Genomic DNA, 20,439 nt, shown 5'->3' on the forward strand with positions numbered 1-20,439 from the left:
AAATATAAAATTTAATCTTATTGATGACTTCACTCACTTTACATTGTATGTGATTTGCCATGATTGTGTACTATTGAGGACATAGATTAGAATATTGAGTCAAAATGAGTTGGTGTAGAGTAAACAACTACTTCATCCACAACTTGTAATATTGGACAATTTTGGTCATTTTTCATTTTTTAATACACTAAGAAGATTGTGTGGAATTCTCTAGTTGCATTCAAAGAGTTGATAAAATATCTTGTACATACTTCAACCCCACCTTGAGGGCTTCTATAGTTTTATCATTTGTATATATTGAATCTGATTTTGTTAACATTTTAACATTTTTGATAATTTCTTGGTGCAATATATTCCAAATGCTTTCTTGATTCTTATGATATTTATTACAATGAATGGCTTGGGATTTTGAATATTATTTTGTAACTATGTTAAGGGTGATCCTACAATAATGGGCTCCACTTTTTGGTCAATTTTGACACTGAAATCAATATTTTTGCAACAAACCTCACGTTCGAGTGACTATATCTTTAAAACTATAAATAATTTCAAGATGACATAAACTAGTGATTTTTAGTACTATGTTCCTACTTTGTAACCATATTTTTTAATCTTAAAAAAAAAAAAAAAAAATTATGTCAATTTTTTCATCTCCTCCGAAAATTGGTACATAATAAAATTCAATATTTTTAAAGAGTGACAATCTGTTTGACACACATTAATTTTTTTTAAGAAATGATAATGAAGTAATTCTTTTGGTTTTAGATTTGTAACATCAATATCCAGAGGATGCATTTGGTTTGATTCATTTTGGTTGAATATTGTATAGATTATGAAGTTTTGAAGTGACACCAATTGTAATTCAGGCATACGTTCATTTTGACACAGATAATTTAAAGTCAATTTATCATAAACCTAGATTTTTTTTTTAATAGAAAGCTATCTCAATAAGCTATTTCCTAAATATTTTTCAAAAAAAAAATTGACCTAATTTGCTAATTTTCTCGAAGTGTTGAAGTTGGTTGATGTTCAATTGATAATGAAACTATGATGAGTTAAACTCATATTTGAAAGTCTTAATGATTAAAATATGTATTACAATTATAGTCATTGGAAAGCTTGCTCCAAGAAGAACATTTTGACATTTTTTATTTTACAGTAGAATATCATTCTTTTACAATTATCAGTGTCGAAAGAGAAAAAAATAAATTAAATTAAGAAAAAAGGGGCAAAATTTTCTTAGTTTTAGACGTTCGCAGCAAACATATTTTATATGTTCACTGTGAACACATGTTTGTTGCGAACACATAGGTTATAATTTCCCGGCCACCAAAAATTTAACACGACATGTTTGCACGAACATGTCTATTTTATTGTGTTCACATGAACATGTAAAAAAACAAAAGAAATCTGACGTCAGCTTCTGACAAGCACTTTAAAAATAGTGATAGCAACAAGCAAATCTGTACAGTGAAATTTTTATATGATTATTGTGTGAAATTTAAATCTTGAGGCAAGGGGTAAATTTTATTTTATTTTGATTTTATAATAGGAAACAAGAAAGGAAGGAAAAACAAATATGCAAGAAAGAGATCTAATGAAGAAAAACAAAGAAATCTTCATAAGACAGCAACATGTTATCATCGAATTAAACAAGGTGAAGGAAATATTGAAGAAGGCTCAACAGAAGTAGAAGAAATGCATATGGGAGAGAGATAAAGAACACTCCCTATGGAATCTCAAACAATGAATGTTGAAGAAGGCTCAAGATCACTCCCTACAGAGGTTCAAATAACAGAAGTCGGAGAAGGGTCAGAATCTTTCCCTGCAGAATCTCAAACAATGGATGTTGGAGAAGGCTCAAGATCACTCCCTATAGAAATTTCAGTAATAGAAGTCAGAGAAGGGTTGATATCAGGTGTAGGAACCGGTATGGATGAACTCCTAAATATTTCCCAATCTGTAAAGAATGTTATTTCTCCAAAATAGTTGGATCATTTACTTAAAATGGATGTGGATAAATTGAGAAGACTTGTAGCTACTACTAAACCATTAAGTTTGTCTAAGAAAAGGTCAATGAATAAGAAGATAAGAGAAATTATGACTCAATTTTGATAACACTTGAACAAGCTCAGTTACTTTCTCTTTTTCTTACACAAAAGAAGTTGCAAGACGCATTGAAATTGTTAGGTGTAGACACAATATGAAAGGAGAGAAGAATTTCTAGCATGCAAACTGATCTGATTGAAAATGTTAAACAAGGTTTGAGAAACATAGGAAAATACTCTCAAACTAAAGATAAGTCCATGGCAAAAAAAGTGATGTTGATGTTTGTTGTAAATAATAATATAACCCAAAATAGACAAATATCTTCAACTTTCATCTGAAATGGGTTTTAGTAGGAAAACAATGAGAAAATACATTAAGAGAAGATTAATTGTGGATGACAGTACTATGGAGGGCAATTGGGAAATCATGTGTAGAGAACCTCGTTCTAATAGGATTGAAGAGTCATTAAAAAATTTAGTCATATCATTTTAGATTGATAACACTCATCCTTCATCAAATAGCAGAGATGTTATCAGGCATAGAATTGCATCTAGTCAATATCAACATCATACAAAACATTGGTTGGACACAACACAACATGAGTTATATGTGTCATTTTTTAGTGAACATCCTAACGTAAAAGTTGGGCAAACATTGTTTGAATTGAAGCCATACTTTGTGAGGTCAAACAAAGTGTTTGAAACATGTTGTTGTTGTCATCATATTGAGTTTGATCTCCACTATTAGGTATTTTGAAATTTTGTAGAAGACACATATGGCTTTCATGTTGCTCCTCCTGGTAGGAGAAGTGAGTTTATATCATCCATTCTATGTGACAAAATAGATGATACAGCTGGTCAAATAAATTGCATTAAAGGATTATGTGAAACATGTGGTGAATTCGCTATATTTCCTTTGAAAATTAAAAATATTGATGCAACAAAAAAATTGAATTGCAAAAGTTACAAGTATGTCAAGAATGAAACAAAGTTGGTAAAAGAGACAAAAAGGTTGGAATATGTTGAAGAGGAGTTACCTGTTCTAACATTTATGAACAGATTTAAGAATTTGATTCAACCTTATATTCATCATGCATTTTTTGCAAAGTGGCAAGAACAACAGTTTCAAACTTTGAGAGATAATTTTCCACTTAGAACAATTGTATCAATTGTTGATTTTGCAAAGAACTATTCATTTGTTCATCAAAAAGCAATTCAATCAAATTATTACTTTTCTAAGCAGGTCACTATTATGGTACATGTTTGTTATAGACATGCATAGTTAGATTTGGATGGTGTTCAGAGTATAGTTCAAGCACGATTAATTAAAAAGGAATATCATTTCTATATAAGTGATGATAAAGAACATGACATTCACTATGTCGAACATTGCTTCAATATCTTCTTTTCTTATTTGAAAGAAAGAAACATAAATGTTGATAAACATTATGTTTGGTCTGATGGATATGTCACATAGTTCAAATCATCTAGACCATTTTATGCATTATGTAGATATCATCGCTATGAGAATATGAAACACATATGGAATTTCTTTGAGAGTGGTCATGGAAAAGGTGAACATGATGGTGCTGGAGCTTGCATCAAATGTGCTCTACGAAAGTATCAAATGAATTATGAGGGAGTTTGTGTAAATGATGCACATGATGTTGTTGAATGGTGTAAGACACATTTTGCATTAGATGAGGTTGGGACATCATCAACAATGATTCGACAAGTACCATATAGAGTCTTTTGGGAGAGAACAGGTATGGATGTGTACATCTGTTTAATTTTTATGCAATTAAGTTATAAAATTTTATTGTTAATTTTTATTTTTCAATTCATTAAAGTTTAAATTTAATTTGTCCATATTTTCAATTTAATGAACTTTCAGGTGCTAATAGAAAAAAAATGCATGGTTGCAAGAGGATAGAAAACACATGTTCCTTACATTCAGTCATGAGTATAGATAATTGCAATTGGACATTGAAGACAAGAGAATATTCATGTTTTTGTGATAGTTGCATTTATGAAGATTATGAAGAATGCATCAATCAAGCATGTGGATATAAAGGTGCATGGATTTTGGTACCACTTGATGTTACTGATACATTTGATAAAGATGATGAAAATTTAGATGATATTCCATTAATTTCTGATGATTATGATCATATCTCTAGATTGGTAAAAGTGGGTAAGTATCATAAAAATTAATTTGAACAAGTGTTATTTAATTATCAATTTTAATTGTTTTATATATGTACTGTACACATACACATGTGTACTTGTTATGCAGGAGATATCTTTGCAGTGATTGCTAAGGCTGGAAATTATGAAGGTGTTAGTTATTATTTATTGCGATGTACTGCAAAGAGGACAAAGTTATATGACCCTGAAGAAAGTGATGGAATGTTGTTCCCTATAGGTAACTTTGTATATATATATATATATATATATATATATATATATATATATATATATATATATATATATATATATATATATATATATATATATATATAGGTAACTTTATATTTATCAAATTTTAAAATACTTAAATTTGTGGTGCAAGTTATGTTGTGATAGAGGGAACATATTTGAAGCAAGACAAAATAGTCCAACATGGAATACACTTTGTTGATTATCAACCTAACAACAAGGTTTTACAATACAGCAACTTGGTCATTGCTACCGAGCTTTGTCTACATCCAGTCAAAGTTAAGCATGTACGTCGCAAGTGGAGACTAGATAGTGAAGATCACGAGAAGATATTACATGTTATAAGTGTACATCATGGTTGAACTAACATTTGAGATTTATTTTATAATAATTTGAATATCAACTTCTTTTCAAACTATTGAATTTCATCTTGAATTAAATGTGTTTTTAATTGTACAATCATAGTCTTAGTTATCATTAGTTTATTAAAAAACTATATAAATTAATAATATTAATTGTACCATGGAAGAATTTAATAATTTAACAACTTGATACAAATAGGCTAAGTTAGTTCGAACTTACACAATCATTATCTATAGATATGTATCAAAAATAATTTCATATGTTACAATTCTTAAATATCAACTTCTTTTCAAACTATTGAATTTCATCTTGAATTAAATGTGTTTTTAATTGTATGATCATAAGTTCTTAATTATCATTAGTTTGTTAAAAAACTTTATAACTTAATAATAAATTAATTGTACCATGGATGAATTCAATAATTTAAATTCATTTGTCAACTTTTTCTCAAATTATTGAATTTCATAAGTAAATTAAATGTGTTTTTAAAATTGTAAGATTATAAGTTCATAGTTATCAAATGTTAGTTTATTAAAAAACTATATATTTTAATGTTAGTTTATTACATCTACAATCATACTCTTAAAGTTTAAATTAGTTTAAATTAATATGCTTTTAAATATTATATTTTGTAAAAAAATTCTAAAATAATGTATTGGCTTACCTAATTAACATATTTTTATCCACATAAAACTAATATTTATCTTTAGCGGGTTAGTAATTGATAATTTAAGAAAGATGTATCTTTCTAACTTCCTACTAATTAATATAACAAATTTGCATCTTTATTCAGGTACTAATTGATTTACCAAATTTTTTACCAAATTTATGTATCTTTAGTCCTTCTAATTATTTATTTCATATAATGATTACAATTAAATATAATGTTTAAAATTTATAATCTAAATCATTTGAGTTAATTTAGTAGTTTTAAGCACCTATATTAAAATTCAATTCAATCACCCTATTTAAATTATTATTCTTTTTCAAATTTTTTAATTAGGTTCATAGATCAATTTGGAACTTCTTTGAATATTTAAATATTGAAGTACCTGTATTTAGAGAAGTTAGTTTGATTATTTTATAATGATGACAATAAAATCTAAAGTTTAAAAACTATAATCTTATTGATCTAGAATTTCTACTATAAGTACTGTAAAAAAAAATAACACACATGTATATACATGTACACGTCTCAAGATCATGTTCTATAGCTATAATACAAAAAAATACACATATACACATATACACGCCTCAAGAATAAACATCTATAGATCTAATATATCTCTACAACTGAAATGCATACATATGCAAACTGTAAATCTTGAATAAATACATGTACGTAGAAAAATATAAAAAGTCATATATACATGTGACCATCTAACTACTGAAGTACTCAATAATCAAATAAATAGTGAAACATATGTGTACATGTATGTCATCAAGGTACTAAAATACACATATGTGTATGTAAAATGTCTCCAATATATAAATGCATCAAAATATATATAAAGATCTACTACTAGAGGGACCCCTGAAGATGCATACGAACAAAATAACCCTCTGATTGAGTCTCCTGTACATCCTCTCGCTGAGGCGCATCAACCATACCCTGCAAATATATATACATATACATACATTAGAGTTCTATCTAAACATATATATGCATGCACATGTACATTCAAATTAAATATGAACTTGCATATATATATATATATATATAGTTTGAAACATTTAAATAACTTTAAACAAACTATTTAAAACTCAAGTACCTGAGCACTACCGAATGCCTCAATAGAATCATCTCTCTCACGTACATGATGCCATGAACCAACACTACATGTAACCATGTGCTTAGCGACCTGTGCCTGCATGATTTATTATAGTTAAAGATTAAATTAAATATCTATATATATATCTTAACTAAATTTTTTAATAAACTCATATTTTTTAATTTCATATATATTTAAGATTAAAAATAAATAATATATGTACCTAGGTCTCTGGAGGTGGAGTATGATCAGCAGACTCCATCGTATCATCTATCGATGCACCTCAGCTTGAAACCCCAACACCTACTGAACCACCCTCAGCACCATATCCAACTGCTAGTAAATCTAAGTGAAGTGGATTATGTAACCGGTTGGGTAATGGTGTAGAATTAGTGCTGCCAGGTCAGAACAACAAGTCCATGTACAAAGAAATACCCAGGCTTGAACTAGTATCAATCTCAGATAGGCCTCATAACTGCTCACCAAAATCATCAAGACCCTTAGTTGTGATTTGGACATCTCCAACTTATATGCCTGATCCATCTGTAGAGTGTTATGAGCCTAGTATCGAATGCTATGAGCTACGCATAGGTGTATCATCTATCACTAGTGTGGTGGCCTGTGTCTATGGAGCTACACTAGGGTTCTAATGTTCTCTAATAGCATCCATCACTAAGTGAACTAGAATCCCCTATGTATTGGAAATATAACTGATAATGTGCAACATATCCTCTAAAAAATATAGTGCCAAGTCCATATGTGTCTGATGTCTTGAAAGACCATGAACATCACCTGGTAGTGGTAGCCTAGTAGCTCTATATGCAACATCAAAGGAGGTGCTTGCTACTAGATTCCTCTAAAGATGGTTGAGCAAGTGGACGAGGATGTTGACTATGAATATAATGACCAATAGAATCAGATAGGATACTAGTGGTCGTAGATGCAATGTGTCCAATAGTGTCAATTGCTCCCCTTTGGGAAGCAATGACAACTCTATCTGCAATAAGCACATGTGTTGGAGTCATGGGAGGTAGTCTCTATCCAAAAAACTATCTGACATTTGTAGGTGGCAGATGATGTGCACGGTGATACTAGTCACGATCTGCAATTTGACCATCCCCCTATCTGCAATAATCAATAATATCCAAGTAGTTGACATTGAACCCCACATGGAATTCAACATACAACTACTATGAAAAAAAGAGGTATCTGGTCATTATTAGGATAATGAAATGTCCCTTTACTAATTTTTTATGATATTTCCAGCCTCAAATCAGAACTTTAAAATCAAACAACCAAGATTACAAAGATCTATCAATTTCCCAATAAAACCCAAATCGGGTATGTCCAAATTAGTGCCAAAAACTTCACAACTTCACAAATTATTAATAAATCTTAAAATGGACATTTTTACAGAAATTTCAGCAGCATAACAGCCTACAAAATGACATTTCCAGATTTGTATAGCCTTTACACAACAGCTCACAAATGTAGGGCAAAACTATGCTCAATCGGGCTCCCGAAATTAACACAAAAATGCTCGGAAACACCACAAAACACTCATAAACTATCTCAGAAGTTTAATCATGACCCAATACATATATTTAGCTCTATTTTAACATCATAAAGTATGAAATACAGCAAAAAACTAAACTGATATGAAACACTCAACTGAAAACCCAAACTCAAACCAAAAACAACCCCGAAAACACCCAAATCGGCACTATTCAGCACAAAGGCAAACTCTGTATGAGCATGCACATGGAATGGCTTCAAACTCCCATCCTTAGCCTTCCTAGAAACCTGCAAACTCCCATTCTTGGGTCTCCTTCTCCACAGGTTTGGCAGCCTCTGAAGAACAACAAGAAAATTAGCAAGAATCAAGATGTAGAATGAGCCCAAAATGCCTCCAAACCCCTTTTAAAGAGGGCATAACCCTAACTCACGTCCAAGAGGGGTTAATAAAATATAATTTAATAATAATTTTTATTTATTAGTCCATTGGTTTCCAAAGATTAACCCCTTTTTTCGAAATTTCACCTTTTTGGAGCCTGCCTGCCTTAACAAAGTTTTTTTTTTTTTTAATTATTTGAATAGGGGACATGACAAGTCCTCCCCTCCCAAATATTGCTTGTCCTCAAGCAATGAAGGTTGGAATTCTCAAGAATATGTTCTCCTTCCCAAGTTGCATCCTCTAGTGGTAATCCTTTCCATTTGACCAAATGCTCTATGATGCTCCTATTTCTCAACCTTTTCTCTCTTGTATCCAAAATCTCTTCTGGTATCAAAACTAATTTCCCTTCATCATCAAGAGGTGGTAATTCTGTAGATACTATGGTTTGCTGGCCTAGAACCTTCTTTAAGCAAGATACATGAAAAATATTATGTATTTTTCTGTTTGGTGGGAGCTCCAATTCATAAGCTACCTCTCCTACCTTCTTGATGATTTTATAAGGCCCATAGAACCTTGGCTTGAGTTTCTCTGCCCCACTTCTCTTCAAGGTGCTTTGCTTACATGGCTGCAACCTAACAAATACCAAATCTCCCACCTCAAAAGATCTTTCAATCCTTTTCCTGTCATCATATATCTTTTGTTGGTTTTGTGCATGTTGTAGATTATCCTTGAGGGACCTTATTATGTCTTGGCTTTGCTTGATGAAATCACTTGCTGCGGGTACTCTGCTATCGGAAAGTATTAGATCAACAAAGGAAAGGGCATCATAACCATAAAGAGCACAAAAAGGAGGCATACCAATAGACATGTGATGAGATGTATTTTAACAATACTCCCCTAGGTGTAACCATTTCACCCAAGCATGTTGTTGATTTGAAACATAGTTCCTCAAATATCCTTCTATCCATTTATTAACTATCTCTGTTTGTCCATCTATTTGAGGGTGATAGCTAGTACTGGGAGTGAGTTTAGTTCCTGCCAAATGAAAGAGCTCCTTCCAAAAAGAGCTGAGGAATCTACTGTCCCGGTCACTAACAATTTTTCTAGGCAAACCATGTAATCTAAAAATTTCCTTGAAGAACAATTCGGCCACTTGTGATGCCTTGAAATCAGATGTGATAGGAAAGAAATGTGCATACTTAGTTAGTCTATCTACCACCACATATATGCAATCCTTACCTTGAACCTTGGGCAACCCAGTGATGAAATCCATGGAAATACTTTCCCATTTTTGTTCGGGAATAGGAAGTGGTTGCAACAACCCTGCAAGAAAATTTTGCTCACTCTTGCTTTGTTGGCATACCATACATTCCTTAATGTATTTAAGGACATCCTCCTTCATACCCTTCCATGAAAACCGCTCTCAAATTTTCCTGTATGTCTTGAAGTATCCCTGGTGACTAGCCAAAGGTGTGTCATGAAAGGCCCTCAATATCCTCTCCTTAGTTTTTGACCCTGGCACTAAGAAGATCCTATTCTTGTAATAAATCAATTCATCAACAACCTTGTACCTGTTATCATCCACTAACTTATCCAAAATCTTGGTGGCAAATGAATCTTTAGCATACTCTAAAATTATGGAGACTTTCCAATCAGCAGAGATAGATGATAAGGAACACAAAGTGGGCTTTCTTGAGAGAGCATCAGCAACCACATTATTCTTTCCTTTCATGTATTCAATATCAAAATCATAAGCTTGCAATTTTCTTACCCATTTTTGTTGATGATCATTCAAATCCCTTTGGTTCAAGAAGAACCTGAGGCTATTATGGTCTGTCTTTACAATGAATCTCCCACATACCAAATATTGTCTAAACTTATGAAGTGCATGCATGATTGCCAACATTTCCTTATCATAGATGGAGTACCCTTTCTCTGATTGATTTAATTTTTGACTCTCAAATGCTATTGGATGTCCCCTTTGAGTTAGGACAGCCCCTATACCTTCTCCCGAAGCATCACATTCAACAACAAAAGGTAAAGAGAAATCTGGAATTGCAAGCACAGGGCATGAACTCATTACCTCCTTAAGCTTATCAAATGTTTTTTGTGCCTCTTCTGTCCAAACAAAAGCTCCTTTCTTTGTCAAATCAGTCAAGGGGGCAGCAAGCTGAGAAAATCCCTTGGCAAATCTCCTATAGTAGCTACACAACTCGAAGAAACCTCTCAACTGTGTAAGATTAGTGGGTGGTGGCCAATCCAAAATTGCCTGGATTTTTTGTTGATCAACTTGTACTCCTTTAGAGCTTATAATATGTACCAAATATAGGATCTCTGTCAAACCAAACTCACATTTAGATAGCTTAGCATAGAAAGATTGCTGCTTCAAGATTCTCAAAATAGTGTCTATGTGCTTTAGATGCTCTTCCCATGTTTTACTGTATATCAAGATATCATCAAAAAATACCAAAACAAATTTTCGAAGATGCTGACTGAATACCTTATTCATACAAGATTGGAATGTTGCAGGTGCATTAGTGAGTCCAAATGGCATAACAAGAAATTCAAAGTGCCCATAGTGACATCTGAAAGCAGTCTTTTCCACATCTTCACTCCTCATTTGGATTTGATGGTAGCCTGATCTTAAGTCAATTTTTGAGAAGTATACAGCACCATGTAACTCATCAATGAGTTCATCTATGCGTGGTATGGGATACCTATTTTTTATGGTCTTCTTGTTTAGAGCCCTGTAGTCTATACACATTCTCATTGTACCATCCTTTTTCTTGACAAGTACCATAGATGATGCAAATGGACTAGAGCTAGGCCTTATGAATCCCATGTCCAAGAGTTCTTTAATAGTTTTTTCAATTTCTTCCTTATAACCTCTTGGATGGCGGTATGGGGTTGTTATAACTGGTTTGGCACCCTGTTCTAACTCTATAACATGCTCAAAACCTCTATCTGGTGGTAATCCTGGAGGCAAATCATTGAAAACTATACTATGCTTATCAAGAATATTTTGAATTTCAAAATGGAAATTGCCTTTATTCTTTGGAGAGCTTGTTGGTTGGATTATGACTCCTGCTGCCCATGTTACTTGTCCTCTTCGAAAAGTCCTCTCCATCCTCTTTGCAGAGACTGCCTTAGGTGCTCCATTCGATAACCCTCTCAATATAACTTCTTTCCCATTGGAATGAAATTTAAACTCCATAGTTTGATGGTTCATGTAATAGCCTCCGATAGAGTGCAACCATTGAACACCCAATACAAGATCTGTCTCCCCAATACCAACCACATAGAAGTCATCACATAACTCATAATCTCCTAAGGTCATCTTGAGTTGTTTCACCACCCGTGTGCAAGGCATAGTGAATCCATCAGCTACAGTAACATTGAATCCCTCAAAATCTTCTGCTTTAAGCCCTCTTTTCATGACAAGTCCCTCATCAATAAAATTGTGAGTTGCCCCACTATCAAGAAGAACAGTCAACCTTTGCCCTGCTAGTACCCCTTGAATTCGGAAGGGATGGTATCTTGGGACTCCTGATAATGCTGCTAAAGTTCCATCCTTGCTGATTTCTTTTACTTTCTCTTCTTCTACCTCCTCCTTAGTATCATGAAATTTCTCATGCTCATCTGAATCAGATTCTGAAGCAACTTCAATATAGTGCACTTGACCTTTCCCCAAACATCTGTGTCCTGGAACCCATGGTTCTCTACAAGTAAAACAAAGCTTTTTCCTTCGTAATTCACTCCTAGTCTCTTCATCTACCTTCTTTTTTGCCACATTTGTCACATCTTTTGGTGGTAGTGTTGGGAAAGTCTTTTTCTGAAAATTTCCCTTATGTTGCCAAAGATTTGGGGGTTTTTGATTAGTGATTGATTTCATAGGCACGCAAGTTTCAAGTTGCAAGCTTCTTTTGATAGCTTCCTGTAAGGTTGAGGGTGAGAAAGCCTTAACCAAACCCTTAACAGAATCTTCTAAACCATCAAGAAAAAGATAAACGATCCTCTTTTCACTCATATCAGGTACCATAACAGCCACTTTTTGAAATTCTTCTATATACTCATTAACTGATTTGGTTTGCTTCAACTTTGACAATTCTTTAAAGTACTCTTCATCATCCTTGAGGTCAAATCTATCTATCACCCTTTGACTAAAATCTTCAAATGTAGTTACCTGATCGTGACCTTGAGTAGTCATTCCATGATACCACCAATCATAGGCTGCATCTTCCAAGTGTAGACTTGCAAATTGAATAGCATCACTCTCTTTCATGGGGTTAAGTGTGAAGAAAGTTTGTAATTTTTGTAGCCATGCTCTAGCTGAAATTTTATTTGTTCCACCAAAAGTAGGTGTTGTAAACTTGCTTATTTTATTTTTGAGCTCTCTTCCACTTGTGTCATGCTCCCTCCTGTTCTCTTTCTTGGGCATCAAAGCGTTCATCATATCCACATATTCTCTAAAAGGAACTGAACTACGAAAGTCATCATCTAAGCCATTGTAAGTAGCTCTTAATGTAATCAAATTACCTGTAACCTCTTCCACTGGATTAATGGCTGGATTTGGTACTGGTGGCTCATCTGCAGGCAAGAAAATAGATTTGGTTGATTTAGATGGTGTGGATCTCCCAATTCTCGGCTCCTCTGAAGTGCTCCCTTTCTCATTAATAGATGCAATTCCTTGTAATTTTTCTGTCAATATTCGCAAAGCCTCTCTAGTTTCCGCCAAACCATCCACTGTTTGCTTCTGAGTCTTTTGGATGTCTTGGAAGAATTTCTTTGCCATCTCATCTGGATCAGCCATACTTTTTTCTTCCTTGGATTTTGTACTTTTGCTTTCAACTGGGGGTTTGATCAAAATTTCTTTATTCTTTTCTCGCTGCAAATATCTTTTTTCTCTTTCACTTAGTTGCATGCAATCATAAAATATGACATGCAAGATCTGGGTAGTTATCAAAACTTGACATGCAAGATCTGGGTAGTTGTTAAAACTGACATGCAACTTCTACAAACCCTCAGGCTGGCAAGATCACGTCTCTGATACCACTGAAATGTCCCTTTACTGATTTTTTATGATATTTCCAGCCTCAAATCAGAACTTTAAAATCAAACAACCAATATTACAAAGATCTGCCAATTTCCCAATAAAACCCAAATCGTGTATGTCCAAATTAGTGCCAAAAACTTCACAACTTCACAAATTATTAATAAATCTGAAAATGGACATTTTTATAGAAATTTCAGCAGCATAACAGCCTACAAAATGACATTTCCATATTTTTATAGCCTTTACACAACAGCTCACAAATGTAGGGCAAAACTATGCTCAATCGGGCTCCCGAAATTAACACAAAAATGCTCGGAAACACCACAAAAAACACTCATAAACTATCTCAAAAGTTTAATCAAGACCTAATACATATATTCAGCTCTATTTTAACATCATAAAGTCTGAAATACAGAAGCAAACCAAACTGATATGAAACACTCAACTGAAAACCCAAACTCAAACCAAAAACAACCCCGAAAACACCCAAATCGGCACTATTCAGCACAAAGGCAAACTCTGTATGAGCATGCACATGGAATGGCTTCAAACTCCTATCTTTAGCCTTCCTAGAAACCTACAAACTCCCGTTCTTGGGTCTCCTTCTCCACAGGTTCGGCAGCCTCTGAAGAACAACAAGAAAATTAGCAAGAATCAAGATGTAGAATGAGCCCAAAATGCCTCCAAACCCCTTTTAAAGAGGGCATAACCCTAACTCACGTCCAAGAGGGGTTAATAAAATATAATTTAATAATAATTTTTATTTATTAGTCCATTGGTTTCCAAAGATTAACCCCTTTTTCCAAAATTTCACCTTTTTGGAGCCTGCCTGCCTTAACAAAGTTTTTTTTTTTTTTAATTATTTGAATAGGGGACATGACAGATAACAACCATGTGTAGCTAAAAACTGAGGATAGATCATGCTAGCAATAATAGGATCTCTGCATCATGTGACTCAATAGCCTCTCACACTACCCTGTGCTCCCTCATATCCTAAAAAGAGCTCTCTTTTGATGACATCTTTGGGGGCCACCCTCTTGACATCATCAAAAGATGCATCTCCTAAAATATTAGCCCTAAGCTCCCTAGATATGAAAGCTAATATGTCAAGAGTAAATGAATGGTGAGCTCTAAATCTAGCTCTCAGATCATGTAAACTCCTACATATTGTAGCACATATGTCTCTATAAAGACCATCATTAGAGGACAATATAGATTGTTGTAGTCTAGCAACCTCCAGCTCTGAAAATGCAAATAAAGCATCGATATTGATGCATAGAGGTGGTGTAGTAGGACCTCTAGCAGGAGCTATAGGTGCAGCCTAACCTAGAATGGGAGCCACAGTAGGACCTACACCACCTGGAGCCGCACTAGGAGCCACACCAGGAGCTAAAACATGAGCCGCACGATGAGCCCTACCTCGAGGTACACCATGAGCCCCACCATGAGCTGCAACATGAGCCCCACCATGAGCAACATGACAAGCTACACAAGGAGCCAGAATAGGAACTACATCAGGTGGTACAACAAGAACTACATCAACCTATGCTGCAGTAGGAGTCACAGTAGGAACTGCATCAAGTGTCGCACTAGGAGCCGCAACAAGTTGATCGTGTGAAGCCATATCTGTAGAAATGTATTAAGAGCTAAATTTTCTATTGTACACTAAATTTTTTATTTTTTATTAAAAATTATACATGTAATTGAATGTACATCACACATGTCTAAATAATTTGTAACATGTACATATATGATTTGATAAAATTTAAATATATGATTGAATGCATATACATACATACATGAGAACTTTAGAGTTAGAGACATACATACATACATACATGTGATAATTTAAGTAAATTCATTTTGTTGAGACATCACGTGTGGTGTCACAAAGGTTGGTCACATTTGAATCCTTCTAAATTTAGTCTTTAAATTTGTAATTAATTATAAATTTGAACACATTGGTCCATAAACCATCAATTAAAATATATATAAAATAATCTAACATGATCTAAGGATAAATTAGATCTTATTTTATCCCCTAGATCAAATATTTGGAGTAGTTAAATTCTAAAATATATATATAATAGTTTTCCTATTTTGTAACTTTTGATTACTAATTGTATAAGAAATATAAAGGGTTCATCTTATTAGATATTTAAGTAATATGTTTTTATAATTTTCTAAGAAGTTCAATTCAAAATATTGAAAGTTATATGAGACCAATTCAAGTTTTCTATCAAAATACATTAATATATTATGACATTGTGTTATTTCTATAAGGAATTAATCATATAGTTTATGAGTCAATCTCAATGACCCATGTTTCATTGAGTCAATCTCACGAGAATGTCTTCTAAGTTTATCATACTAATTTTTTAACCATGTATCTCCAAATTTTCATATAGATGTTCAAGTTTAGGTTATCGAGCGAGGAAAAAAAGTTCAACTTTTGACACCTTTTTTAATCCCTTATTTTCAAGCTTTTATCCAAACTAGTTTTTAAAACATTTACAAGAATCTCAATTGATCTTTTATCATGAGATATGTTGTCCAAGGTCTAATATGATGGCTAAATAATTTTTTATTAATGTTACTACTAAGGTTCAAACAACCTCTGGGCTTTTATGATTTTGGTCCTTATGATTCAAATTGAGCTTTTGTTAGGATTTAAATTAGAGTATGGTTATCATGAATGTTAGGGTTGGTTTAAAGGTTATGGTTATAGTTTAGATTATATTATAGTTAGGGTTAAAATAGGGACATATATTAGTTTAATTAATATTATGATTTAAGGAAAATTAAGGTTAGAGTTAAGGTTAGCACTTAGGATAAGGTGCAAATTAGAGGGAAAGTCTTTGATTTATAGTTAGTGTTGAAGATAACTTTAAATTTAAGATTTTGGTTATGGTTAGAGTTAATTTATTGTTAGGATTTTACTATACTTTGGGGGGTATTATTAGAGTTCAATTAGGGTAATAAATTATTTATATTACTCTTAAAGGATAATTTTGAGGTTTAGGTTTCAAGTTGGGTTACATATCATTTAAAACAAGGGTCATACTTCATGTATGTACATGTGTTTAGTATGCATGTATCTCAAATTTAATATTACAATTCAGGATTAGGGTCAACTTGTTTTAATTTTATGTAAGTTAGGCCTCAATTAGGTTTTGAAATAGGGTTTTAGTGTAAGGGTTATAATTAGGCTCAATTTTAGGGTAATATTTAGGACCTTATGACATTGTTAGGGTTTATATGAGTATAATCTAACATTATTTAGGGGTTAGTATTAAGGTCCATGGTTAATGATTTAGGATAAGAGTTTAGCATATGAAGTTTATGATTTGGTTCAAGATTATGATTTAGGGTAAATTATCATTTACAATAAGGGTTTAGAAATTAAATTTTAAGATCAAGGTTAGGGTTAGGGTTTGGATAATGGTTGGGGTTAGGGTTTGATTAGGTTAGGGTTTTGATAATGGTTATGTAAGTTTCTGCAAATTCTTCTGATCTTCAATCATACTTAAAGTTAAACTTCTAATGACAATGAATGATCCTTAAAAATAGTATGTATACTCAGATTATTTGAAGCAGATATCACTAATCTTTGATGTAAGTTCAATACCTCTATACTCGATATTAAATGAATAACAATATCTCTAAATTTCCAATTCACATGAAGATGAATACTTAGAAGAATAGACTGCTATGTTTGTATGCCTTCTAAACTATATTCACAACCCTCTAAATATCAAACTAAAGGACATCACCTTTAAATGACACATCCCTTCACTTGGTCAATTTTGCATCTCTTCATAAAATCGGCGACTTGTTTAGAAGAATTAACATTAAATAATAACTAACAAGGTGTGCTAGTTTCTTTGCAATATTAATAAGTCTAAAATCACTACCTAGAGGAGAATATAAATACCAAGCCATACGTTGATAGTTTTAGAGATAGTGCAATCTGCACTCAAAGACCTGGTGATTATTAGGTTATAACATTAACACTCCCTCTTAACATGATAATCACATAAAGAGATATCATATCTAGCAACATCAATACAGATGAATAAGCAAGAATTAAAACTCTATATCTGTCTAAATTTTATTAGTATGTGATATCATAGAACACATAACACAATGTCATATTACTCAACCTATGATATGAAAAATCACTGGTACTAGTGATAAGATACATGTTGTGACTCACAAAGACTGGTATTTCTAAATCACAACAAGATCCTGAGTTTAAGATCTACCAGAATACAGGATAAACCTATAGAATTTCTAAAAATTCTTCCTTTATCCAATTTTTGACCCATGAACATAGAAATTTCAATGTTACAAGTGATCTAAAACTCATCTAGATCTTACAGTAAAATCTGCTATTTGGTACATTATCTAAGAGATTGTCATCTCTCATAATGTCTTTTACACAAGTATTCATTATTTTAGAGATTATCACCTCTTAAATAATGATTACAGATGGTGGTGCCCATAATAGTCAATAGCCTGACAAAACAAAATTATTTTATTAATAATCAAAATAGTACAAATGAATTAAAATCAATCATACCAAGTCTCCTCTTGAAATGTTCTATCTTTACTCTAGATAGAGGTTTGGTGAGTAAAAAATGCCCCCCCTCCAAAACACCCAAACACAATCATAAAACCTTCCCCTCTTCCATAATGGGGGCATCCCCCAAATGCAGCCATAATGGAGGGGGGATGCCCCCCTCCATTATGGCTGCATTTGGGGGATGCCCCCATTATGGAAGAGATGCCCCCCTCCATTATGGCTACGTTTGGGGGATGCCCCCATTATGGAAGAGGGGAAGGTTTTACGATTGTGTTTGGGTGTTTTGGAGGGGTCTACTATTTGATCTACAGTACAAATGTATTCCGATTTAACAGAATTCATGTCTACCATATCTCTTACATAATGGTAAGGAATTTCAATATGCTTAGATCTATCATGGAAAACTAGATTCACTGAGAGCTTGATGGAACTCTGATTATCACAATGAATAATTGTAGGATTCATGGCTTGCTCAAATAATCCCACAAGTAACTTCCTCAACCATACTACTTCTCCAGAGGCCATCGTTATTGCAATGTATTCAGCTTCTCTGGAGCTCTAAGCTACTGAAGACTGCTTTCTTCATATCCATGAAATCATAGCTGATCCTAAACTAAAACAGCATCTTGAAGTGCTTTTCATGTATTTACACTTCCACCCCAATCTAAATTAGTGAATCCATGTAGATCTAAAGCAATTTTCTCATATTTGAGTCCATAATTAAGAGTGCCTTGTAAGTATCTCATAATGTGTTTAACAAATAGGTGAATCTCCTTAGGTTCACAGATAAACTGACTTAAGGCATGAACAACATAGCAAATATCAGGTCTTGTATTTACTAGGTACATCAGGGACCCAATCATCTACCTGTAGAGAGTAGAATCTATTGGAGGTGATTCTACAGCTGCTTCTTTAAGTTTATGCAAATTAGTCTCCATTGGAGAAGACATGGACTTGCAATTCCACATTCCAAATTTCTTCAAGATATCTAAAGTGTACACTAGTACATTAGGCCCCCATTTTTGACCAAAATTTTTGACCAAAGGCCTATTTGGGTTGTTAAATTCATTTTTGTTGAAAAAATGGGCTTGATATGGTCAAAATTTTGACCATGGTTAAATTGCTTAAATTTTGACCTTCAAATTTTGACCTTCAGATTTTGACATTTAGAACATAAGATGTGGATAATAAAAAAGTCACGGTAGTGTTTTTGTTTTGGCATGTGCGGTGACTACAATGGGCGGGAGTTTGGTGCAGGGTCAACAGGAGAGGAGAAAGGAGGTAAGAATCTGGTCATTAGATATCATTCCAAGTTTGTTATCTATCAGAAAGTTATAGAGGTAGATTCCAAAGCTATTCAATGCCCTTACATTTTCTCTTTCTCTTCTACTCATTGCAATTTAAAAAATAGAGCCACTGTTAATTCTTTCAGGTCACAAAGTTGTTCTATAGATGATGTTTAGGTTCAGGGTCAGTGTATATTTGAGTGCAAGGATAAAGCTGTGGAAAATTTATATTTTTGATATAATGCACTATTTGTTTTTTGTATTTCTTTTGCATGTAGGGAATCTCAAGATGTCTTGGTGTTGGAAAACTCTAGATCAGAAACAAAGAATGTAATATGCCATAGCTGCTCTCATTTGTTTTTTCACGCAAATTAGCATCATTACCTTTGACAAAAATTGATCCAAACCCATTCACATAGGTTTCTGGCAATTTTACTGTAGATTTCTTTGCAACTATGTTAATTCCCCATATAAATATCATGGTTTGATCACTACTACCTCTTGAGACTTGAAATTTAGTTTCTTAGGTGAGACATCTCCTATCAATTTTGATATTTTTTAAAATTATATTGTTTAGATCAACTTTGTGCTTGCTGCACAAAGATGCATTAATTACTGTAGGTTTACACCTTCTTTGACATAGTTTTGTAGCCTCTTTGGCCATTGGCCTTTGATAGCTATTAATAGTGCATCTATGTTAATTGCAGAAGACTTGCATACTACTCTCATTATTGTTCTCTATTTCACAAAGAATAATCATATTATGTGACATGATCAATGTCTCTCTTATTACTATCCTTACATAAGTCCATATGGTTCGAAATCTAATTATTTCTGTTCAAAAAAATTAGTCTATTCTAATTGAAAGAATATGCCATAATCTTTTAATAAATTTGTGCTAGTATAACCATTGTTAATGGAAATTGTCAAGCATGAACCGTATGCTTTTAAGTAGAATGGGTGTCCATAACTTGCAAGATTGGTGATCAGTATATAGAA

The 20,439-nt window shown here is 33.1% G+C and overlaps 1 protein-coding gene and 1 non-coding gene across 2 annotated transcripts in view; both read left to right on the forward strand.

Moving 5' to 3' along the window:
* Nucleotides 1-17,113: 17,113 nt before the first annotated feature.
* LOC149578280 (small nucleolar RNA snoR122) lies at nt 17,114-17,187 on the forward strand. Its single transcript, XR_016358095.1, has one exon. It is a non-coding gene; the product is annotated as a small nucleolar RNA snoR122 (small nucleolar RNA).
* A 2,203-nt stretch (nt 17,188-19,390) lies between these two features.
* LOC149578281 (heavy metal-associated isoprenylated plant protein 45-like) overlaps nt 19,391-20,439 on the forward strand; it is a 39,867-nt gene continuing 38,818 nt past the window's right edge. The window contains exon 1 of the mRNA XM_089799906.1: nt 19,391-19,435. Coding sequence (XP_089656032.1) covers nt 19,391-19,435 — 45 coding nt within the window. The remainder of the gene's footprint in view (nt 19,436-20,439) is intronic.

This window comes from Cupressus sempervirens, chromosome 1, assembly GCF_028749045.1.
Source record: "Cupressus sempervirens isolate cs-2001-9-10 chromosome 1, ASM2874904v1, whole genome shotgun sequence".
In the NCBI taxonomy this organism is placed as follows: Eukaryota; Viridiplantae; Streptophyta; class Pinopsida; order Cupressales; family Cupressaceae; genus Cupressus; species Cupressus sempervirens.